This window comes from Hipposideros armiger, unplaced genomic scaffold (genome assembly GCF_001890085.2).
Source record: "Hipposideros armiger isolate ML-2016 unplaced genomic scaffold, ASM189008v1 scaffold_455, whole genome shotgun sequence".
Lineage (NCBI taxonomy): Eukaryota > Metazoa > Chordata > Mammalia > Chiroptera > Hipposideridae > Hipposideros > Hipposideros armiger.
In genome coordinates this window covers 1,420,101-1,430,160 of record NW_017731805.1, presented here as the reverse complement: position 1 = coordinate 1,430,160, position 10,060 = coordinate 1,420,101, and the positions used below count along the sequence as shown (strand labels likewise).

Below are 10,060 nucleotides of genomic sequence, written 5' to 3'. Positions count from 1 at the left end.
TTCTTCATGCTTATAAAATTAAGATGGTGATGAAGATGATTATAATGAAGGTGGTAATAATAACCATCTTCACGTGTTACTACAGCATCCAATGAGGTCTTAAGTGTGAAAGTGCTTTGTAAATAAATCCTGATGTTAGTAGTTGTCATTTATGTTTTGTGGCATTTTAAGACTCTGCTGTTGGCTCAGTGCTTGGGCAGAAGAACATTAGGGAATACAATGCTTTGTATAGCATTTTGTGTTGTACTGAGGCTCTCTCGTAGCTACACTATTAGTAAAGAGACATGGCATGCATATGGAAACAGAAAATCCCGGTCCATTTCCTGGGTTACAAATTAAAGTTGGAAACATGCAGCGGTTTCTTGGCCACGCACACAGGTACGCTGTGTTTGCGAGTATTCCCGAACCTCACAGGCGTTTAGCATATGTGGGGTGCTGTAGAGGCAAGTAGACTACCTGGTCCCCATCCCCAAGAAGCTCACCCTGTGTAGTACGTTGAATAGTATCTCCCCACCCCAAGAGCATGTGTACCCAGAAGCCCATACTGCGGCTGGTTTAGAAATAGAGTCTTTGCATAAGTAAACTAAGGCTGGTAGTGACATTTTCTTTCTTTCTTTTTTTTTTTTCTAATTGGGGAATTGGGGAAGGAGAACAGCCAAGTTGTTGTCCTTCAATCTTAGTTGTGGAGGGTGCAGCTAGCTCAACTCCAAGTCCAGTCGCCATCCGGCTGCCTATCGGCAGCTCGCAGCCGCTCAGCTCAAGGTGCTGTGTTCAATCTTAGTTGTGGGGAGGGCACAGACCCCCATTCCATGCGGGAGTCGAACCGGCAACCTTGTTGTTAAGAGCGCACACTCTAACCACTGAACCATCCTGCCACCTGCTGGCAGCTCAGTGGCAGCTCAGCTCAGGCACAGCTCACTGGCCCGTGTGGGAATCGAACTGGCGACCCTGTTGCTCAGAGCTTGCGCTCTTAACCAACTGAGCCACTGGGCCGGCCCTGGCAGTGACATCCTTACCTTGTTAATCTACCTGCTGGGTTAGGGTGGGTCCTAAATCCAATGAGGGTGCCATTATGAGACAGAAAGGGCACAGAGGTACAGAGAAGAAGGCCATGGAAAGATGCAGGTAGAGACTGGAGCGATGCCTCCACAGGCCAAGAAACACAAGGGTCCCACATCTGCAGGAAGCTGGGAGACTGGCATGGACGGGACGGTTTCTCCCTTAAAGTCTCCAGCATGAAGCAAGCCCGCCAGCCCCTCGATTTCATACTTCTGGCCTCCACAACAGAGAGAGCCAATTTCTGTGGTTTTAAGCTTTCCAGTGTGTGCCCACTATGATATGGAAGTCCCAGAGAACTCATACACCTTGGCAGTATCTTCCTGTGCACTGCTGAATGGGGACTGAACTAACGCTGAAAATATATGGAGACTTAAAGATATTTAAAGTGATTTCTAAGATGCAGATCACTTAGAACTGTGGCAATCAAGCTCTAGTTTCAGTGAAAAAAGGCTTCTCCTTGGCGAAAAAAACAAACACAAAAATACCTCTCTCACCACTATTCAATTCTATAAGCCAGAAAGAAAAAGGAAACCCTTTCCAAACTGAGGGATGTTTATAAAGCACCGGGAACCATGCTGGCCCATAGTAGGCCTACGCTCAGTAAATCAGAGTGGCTTCCTCTACCTTTTTGGCATTGAAAAAAAAAAATCGAGATAACTCCCTTGCTAGTTGTTGAGTCCTATATTTCTGGAACGGAGAAGAGGAAGGGAGTAAGTAAAGGAACAATCAAGTCAGGATGGCTGATTGGAGCTATTTTCAGCTAGGCCAGTCTTTATAAGTCCTATTTTGTTCCCCAGTTGAACTGACCACTGCTTGATGAATTGTGTTTATCTGTAGTTCAGCGATAAAGTTCTCTTTTAATTCCCTGCTGAATAGAAATATTTAGGGCAATGCCACAGCTGTGTTTATTCTCACACTCCACCACAGTTATGTAAATACCGCCTATAGAACTATTTCTGATAAAGGCCCGTACCAACCCCGAGGAATTAGACGCTCACTCTAGATGTCTGCCAAGATGAGCCATTTCGATCCAGCTTGGCACCGCGTATGAATGATATCACAGCTTCTCAGAGATCATTTGGCAAACCTCACAATAAAAGAGTAATTTTCTTCCCCTCTCACTCTCTCAAAGGCTCCCACTGAGCCAAATAAAATGTCCCAGCATTCTCCGCTCCCCCTGTTTAGAAACACGAGGCTGACACACAAAACCTGGAAGCCTCCTACCACAAAATTGATAAATAAAACAAAACTTGCAACCTGGCAACAGAGGTTTCAAGTGACTGTTCCCCTCCANAAGTAAGTCGCTAAGTCCAATGCACACTCATGAGGAGGAGAAGTAGGCTTCACCTCTGGAGAGGAAGAGACTCAGAGAATTTGGGAATGTGTCTTGAAACCATCACAGAGAGGCTTTGGATGAAGCCAAGTTGTGGCGAGTCTGTTCCAAAAGTAAAGGGAGAGTGTTTGGGTCTAGGAACCAGCAGCCTAGAAAAGGCTTATCGATTTGGGTGAAGAAGGAGACCATTCTTTTGGACTGAACTGAAACTCTAGGTTATAAGGTAAGACAGACTGTGAGCTCAAGATCAGGGTCAGTGACAATAGGAGGGATGAGAAACAGCCTCTCATTGACAGCATAGGGGAGCAGCACGAAACCACCAAAAGTGATGGCGGGTTAAGAATTGTTGTTTGGTCTGGCACAGAAAAGATGTCAATTATTTGTGCCATGAATAAGTGAAGGAATTTCATTTTCATCATATACACTAGGGATCAGACATAATCATGGATCTAATGAGGCCATCAGGACATCAAGAGGGGAGAAAAGCAGAGCTGAGATGAGAGACGGAGATCTAGTCATCCCTGACAGTACATCCTTGCACTTTTCTCATAAGTTCTCCTTATTGTCAAATACAACAATCTACATCCACTTCCCCCTCTCCCCCCAAAGAAACCAAAAGGGGAAGGAAAAGAGGGATACAAACTCTTTCTTTTAATACCAATAAGCTCTACTGTTTAAAGCAAACAATAAGTACCTGGTGGCACTAAAGTCCCCAGAACCTCTGAATGACAACTCAAGATTCTAGACAAGGTCAAGGGCTGATTTTATACACATATTACATATCACATTACCTAGCACAAAACTCAAATACACACACTTTGGCCTAATCTTGTCATTTAATCTCATTTTACCAAAACGTGATCCAGTGCAATACACTTTTTAGAGTATGAAGAGACAGTGAAAGAAATTACATTCCTGGGCTGGTTGTGTAGTGGTTCTTCCAGTAGCCCATTTTCTNGATAGGGTGGGGGGCTCATTCATATGGACAACTATTCTTTGGGCCCCTTTATTAGCTCAGCATAGTGGAAAGTTCTGGGCTTGGGAATTTGAAAGAAGGGCTCAAACTCTGCCTCTGCCACTTATTAGAGGGATGATCGTAGAAAAGGTACTCATTTTCTCCAAGCTTGCCTCATAGGATAGAGATTATTTAAAGCACATTGCCTGAGACAGACCAGGCACATCATAAATACTAATTACCAGTTTCCCTTCCTTCCATAACACCCAAGGGAGGCACAGGGATAAAAATGCTCCCATTTGAAAGAACCTACAATGGATACAAGGAAAACTGAGGATTGAGCTTGCATCTTAGAGCTTCCAACTGGTTGTTATTGTTTTGTTGGGTTGTGTTTTTAATTTGACAAGAAATACTTTGCAAACAGAGATAGCAAGGTGAAGCAGAGGCAATGACTGACGAACTGAACACAAAGCAAGTCAGCAATTCTGCCATGTGCCTGTTTATTACTGTTTCCCTAAGTATAATAGCAAGTGAGTCACAACTCAGTTTATTTTTCTCTTGTCTGAAATCAGACCTTTGAAAACACCTCCATGATAACTGTAAAAAGATTAGCTAAAGAACAATGAACAAAATGTGTTTGGGGCATGATTTATTTTATGATTCAGGGTAGGGATTGGCACTCATGGGCTCTTTGGGGACAGACTGGGGCCTGCAAGGAGTGAAACATTCCGAGACTCATATGATCGCAGGAAAGACTTTACGTTGCGCACTTGGCCTGTCTACAGGTGAGGGCGCTCACAGGGGAAAGCAGTACAGGACCTGTGGTGGAGTTGATAGAAACAGGTAGTCAAGAAGACAATATGGCCCCAGTTCAAAGGCTACTGGCCCAGTGCTGACATTGATGCTGTACAGAGTTCAGAGAATGAGTTCAGAGTACTAGAGTTCAAGGAAAGAGTAAAATTGATTGTGGTGGGTGAGCTATAGTAAATTCTTTTATAAGGTAAGTAAAAGAAATTGTGATATCACCGCATTGTCCCACTCTCTTAATTATTTCTGTATTTTTATTTAGAGTGTGATTTAGATAAAACACCTTCCATTCTCTGGGTCCCAGATAAAAAGAAGAGGTTGGGTTAGATCACTGTTATTGTTCAGGTCGCTATAACAGAATACTATAGGCTGAGTTGCTTAAACAGCAAACATTTATTTCTCACAGTATTGGAGGCTGGAAGTCCAAGATCAGAGTGTCAACAGGGGGTCTGGCGAGGGCCCTGTTCCTGGCTTGTAGAAGGCTACCCTCTGGCTGTATCCTTACATGTTGGCGAGAGAGAAAGCTCTGATCTCTTCATCCCCTATAAGGGTACCAATCACATTATGAGTACTCCACCCTCATAGCATCATCGAAACCTAATTACCTCCAAAGGGCCCCCCCTACAAATACCATCACACTAAGGATTAGGGCTTCAACACATGGACTTTGGGGGGATATAAACATTCAGTCCATAGCGAGCATCCCTAAATTCCCTTCTCTCTGATTTTGCATATGAAGGTTCTCTTCTGGCTACAAAATCAAAATCAAGCCATCTTCCCAGTTTTCAAGATCTTCCAATAATTGGATGTCCTCCAAGGTACCAGATTTGCTTGTCACCTTCCTTCAGGACGAAGCTTCACCTCCCATTAGACCTGCCCTCCCTATACGTTGTATTAATCCATTACCTCCACTTTTTTTTCCTGCTCATTCTCCTCTCTTGGAGAGCACTGAACTTTCCCCATTGACTCAAGAACTAGCTGTTTTGCAGGAGCCGTTTGTCCAGTCCCCAGACCATCTCACAGAGAAAAAATAATGTTAATATAAAAAGTTTAACTCCTGCATAGTATAGAAGAGGTTTTAGGATTTGCATTGAACAGGATTTTAACAGGGAGTTGTTATTGTCCCATATTGTTTCAGTTCATGTAAATGCCAGTTCTAAAAACTTGACGTTAAATATATGTACAAATCTTGTCCCGGAGCTACTATTATTAATCCACAAAATCAAAGATTAACAGTACAGGAAAAGACAAAGGCTATCAATTTAAAGTAAACTACAGCTGAATATATATATATAGGATCACACTTTATATCTTTCCAAATACCAAGCAAATTTGCTGATATTTGTGATAATATAAGAAAGCCACAGTATTAAGGATTTGCCATTCATTGTAACATTTTGCTAAAAACCATTCATATGTCTCCACACTAGGATTCAGTATTAAATATTTATTCAAAAAAGATTCCAGTTTGAATTGATTCCCATAGACTTGATCTATGGTAATCTTTTGAGAAGTTTTAGTGAAGGCAATAAAAGATATTCTTGCTTCTGATAATTGTCCATGATAAGCCATCATTACTTTATGGATACAATACATACTACAATTGAAAGAAACATCTGTAATGATTATCTGAAATGACATCAAAAGAACAATAATATTCTAAAACCAGAAAGAGCTTTTTATGCACCTTTATTATTGCTCCGAATAGCATATCTATTGGTAATTTGGGATAAGCAAAAGGCATAAGCAGGCAATTCATATGTGAGAAAATGGAACCGCTGGAAAAATTTTTCAGTATCATTAATAAAGACCCACTACTATTTTTCGACTATTCAAATGGTAATGACTTTAAATGTAGATAAGAGAAATGTCCTTTTGGGAGTTGAGACCATCTCAGTTATTTGGAAGGTGGACAGATGTGACTGCTGGACAGCCTCCCTTTGCCCTTCCAGATTCAGGCTCTATGCTTTCCCACCCTGCTCTGTGCCCTGCAAGGCTGACTTTAACAGAGTTTCTCACTGGGGCTCCTCTGCCTCTGGCATCCAGTCAGCCACAGCCAATGGGAGACACTGGCAGATCAGCGGGCAGGGGTTGTGTTTCTCTCTCAAAGACCACAGCTATGAATGGGCAGCCCTTTCCAACAGCTACACGTCTTGCTGGTTTTCATTCTGGACTACTTCTCCATCTCTTATTGGTTTCCCTTACCTTGGTTACATTTTATAAGTTATTCCTGCAATAAATCCTTGCCAATTATCCCTTTTGAGTTTGCCATCCAACTTCTGCCAGGACCCTGAAATAGGTGTCATGCCTCCCAGTTCACTCAGGACCATAACCACGGGAGGGCATTTTCCATCCCAATCAACTCCTCCCCTTTTTCTTCTACAGCCCAAGTCTGTTGCTTTTGCTTCCCCAGAGTCCATTTAGTCTTTTCCTTACACAGCAGCCTAGCTTTCCTTTCAAGAACCACCTCTCATCTCTGAGTGCACATGGCTTGGAGGAGGCTGATCTCAGCCTCAGCCTGGGGTGGAACAAATGATTTACGTCAGCCCAATCAGGCTTCATCTCAGAGTTTCAGTTGGAACGATGGGGCAAAAGCGGCCAGCTGTAAGGAAAAACACAAGCCTGGAAGAGTTGGGCCAAGGAAGAGCGCTTGCCTAAGTATAAACTAATGAAGAGAAAGGGCAAAGAGATGTAGAGTCAGGCCTAATATCATTATGTAAACCCTTTGACCCCACCATGCCTGAAGCATAGCCTGGGGCATTGTAGTTATCAGAAGGGATACACCCCCTTTTTTTGGCTCAAGCTGTTGAGCTTTCTGGGACTTGCAAATGAAAGATCCCTGACTAATCACAGGCCTTCTCCTAATAAAAATACATATATTTGGAGAGAGTAAAAAGTGGAGATGTTACAGACTGTGACTTTTAAAATGATATCGTCCAGAGTTGCAGTGTTGTTTTCATCAAGAACCCTGAGAGGCCACTGAGGTTTGTGTTTATTATGATGTTGGAGCTACCACCACCTGCACTGTCCCTTGGCTTTTTTGAAATCTGGGAGAGACGGGACAATCCCAAACCAAACGGCTCACTTTGTGTTGAACTTTGTGGCTGAGCCCCATGCATGAACTGCTACAAACAAAGAACAATGGTGAAAAACAGCCAAATGCAGTGTTGAAGCGTTATTTTCAAGTGCCATTTGACGGGGCCTTCTCAGGTGACATGGTTCCCTGGCAGGAAAGCGGGATTGTGGTGATCATTATTCCAACTTACCACCTATTAGAATGGGAGTCACTGGGAGGTCAGACTGTCCCAAAAGCCCAGTGTTCCTGAGCACTCAAGGTCAAGTTAAAGAGATAGCAACCAAGTGTCAGGACAATGGCAAAGGCTCAATCCTTTGAAATGAAGAAAAGGGTTAACTCCCAGGAGATCCCTGAAAAGTGAGTTTTCCTATCTTCGACATATCACATAGCTTGGGAAAAGAAACCAGAGTGACAGTGTTGACATGACCCCAGGTGCTTTCCACTAGCAGCTGTCCTCCCTGAGAACAGAGACTGAACCTTTGTTCATTACCCACCCCTCCCCATTCCCGATTAGTGCCATGCCTGGCGCAAAATCCGTGCTCGTAAATGATGACATTCAGGGGCTGCTGGCTTAAGAATGCAGTGAAAAATACAAGATAATATATGAAAAGAGTCAGCACGGAGTCTTCGCTCAAAGAAACCTTTGCTGATATTATTATTGTTATTATTTGTAAACGCATCTGCATTATTAACAAGCAAGTTCGTCAAAACCCACACAAACCCTTTGAAACAACAATTTCCACTTCCTTACTACCTTCCAAGCAACAGCTCTGTTGTGAGTTCGAGTTATTCTTCCTGCGCTTCATATGTAGATGTGAGCATCAAACTATCCATCCACTCGCTCATTCATTCATCCATTCAACAAACCATTAGTGACCGCCTGCACTCTGCCACATGTTGGAGGATACACGAGGGAAGCGAAGTTGATTAACTACCCTGGCGGTAACCCTGAGTGTGGCTCTGGGTTAATTTTCACTGCCAGAATTATTTTTTATAATTTATTATATTACAATTTATGATTTTGTGTTTCAAACTTTATCATACCTGGGATGCCTACTAGACTCTTGTTTGGACAGATTTAAGTGAGTAATTCCTAAAAATTACTGGCCTACAATATAAAACAACACATTTCCATGCAAAACAATGTACCACTTTGGGTACAAAATTACTGACATAATCAGACCGCCAGGGAGGTTAAGACACAGCCCCTGTAAAATACAGAGGCAAACCGGTTGGAGATGGACTAGAAACCCAAACAGACAGTGAGGGAGACAATCATCCTCTGCAATGAGGTAGCTGACCTCAGTGGTTGCCACAGTGCTGGTGAAACCCGGGAGAAAGCGGCTGTTTCTGGGGGCAGTTTTCCTTACCTTTTCTGCAAGCCACCCAAGGTGTCGGATCTCTCGGCTCCCAGCAATGCCCGTTTTCCCCAGCTGCTCTCTGAGCTCCGCAATCACTCGGGTCAGCAGGTCACTAACATTGGCATGGATGGCACTGAACCAGGCCTGGGCCGTGGCTGAGTCCTTGCTCCTTAAGATCACCGTGTGCTTCGCATCGGGAGAGTGGATTTCAAGCTGCCTAGAGAAGCAGGGAGAAGGGTTAGAAGGGTTCCTGGCAGATCACGCTCCCGTAAGTCCTGGGCCACAGAGGTGAACTCATTCTTTGCTCTTACATTTCGACTTTGTCATTTTCGCATGGTTAATCTTAATGGTCCCATCATTCATTCACTCACTCATTCATTCATTCATTCATTTACACATATTCGTTGAGGACCAGGCACTGGTCTAGGTACTGGAGCATAGACATCCGGCCACCATATCATCTGCATTAAGGATGTCTGCTTTTACTGTTATTGAGCTGACTGGCTTATCTGTAGTATCATCTCAAGACTTCCAAGCTGCAAGCTGATATTAAGCTTTCTTGCCTCTCAATCCACAGAGTATTTTAAAAATATACTCATATCCTTGCTGCCGCTGGCAGGAAGTAGATTGGAATATCTAGCCACATGCTGAATTTCACCGCTCAGAGTTAATAGTGAATATTTTAGAATCGAAGATGACTGAACGTCATCCTTTCGGAATCCTGTCTGTGGCACACTTACCGCTTAATCCTTGGACACGTGTAGTAAAGTAGTGAAATGGCCTAGGAAGGGTTAATAATACAGAGATGTATGCACTGAGAGTGTTATATTTAAAGTCAAAACACCAGAGTTTATGCCAGAACCCCAACTGAATCACCTGAGATATAGAATGACAGAGCTGAATACTATAATTGTGGTCAAAGGAGGAAATTCTACATAGATATTTTTTTTTTAGTTTAAATTTTTATTTTGAAGTACTTATAGATTAACATTACATTGCAAAAACAGTACAGAGAGATTTGGGTATACCCTTCATCGAGTATTTCTCGATGATGGTTATATTTTATGTAACAATAATACAATATAAAAACCAGGGAACTGACATTGGTAGATGTAAGTTTATAGTTCCATGCCATTTTATCATGTGTAGATTTGTGTAACCACCACTGCAATCAAGGTACAGAATACAGAATTATTCTATCACTACAAAGCTCTCTCCCTCCAGCTAGCATTTAGTCTCCCTTCCCCATCACCATGCCAAATCCCTGGAAACCATTAACCTGTTTTTCATGTCTATAATTTTTAGACATCATTTTTATTGCAGATGGAAACTATACATTTATATGCTAATAAATATCATTTATTCATTTATGTTTGCATTACGAAGATATAGGGATTGGGAATCTGAATAAAATGACCTGTTTATTAATTTCCTTCATTCCTTAATAATAATGCTACCCTTCATTGAGC

General features: G+C 42.6%; 1 protein-coding gene across 2 annotated transcripts in view; it reads right to left on the bottom strand.

Moving 5' to 3' along the window:
- SNTB1 (syntrophin beta 1) overlaps positions 1–10,060 on the bottom strand; it is a 244,491-nt gene that overhangs the window by 88,412 nt on the left and 146,019 nt on the right. For both annotated transcript variants that reach the window (XM_019665864.1, XM_019665865.1), the window contains exon 4: positions 8,601–8,808. In XM_019665864.1, the coding sequence (XP_019521409.1) occupies positions 8,601–8,808 (208 nt within the window). The remainder of the gene's footprint in view (positions 1–8,600; positions 8,809–10,060) is intronic.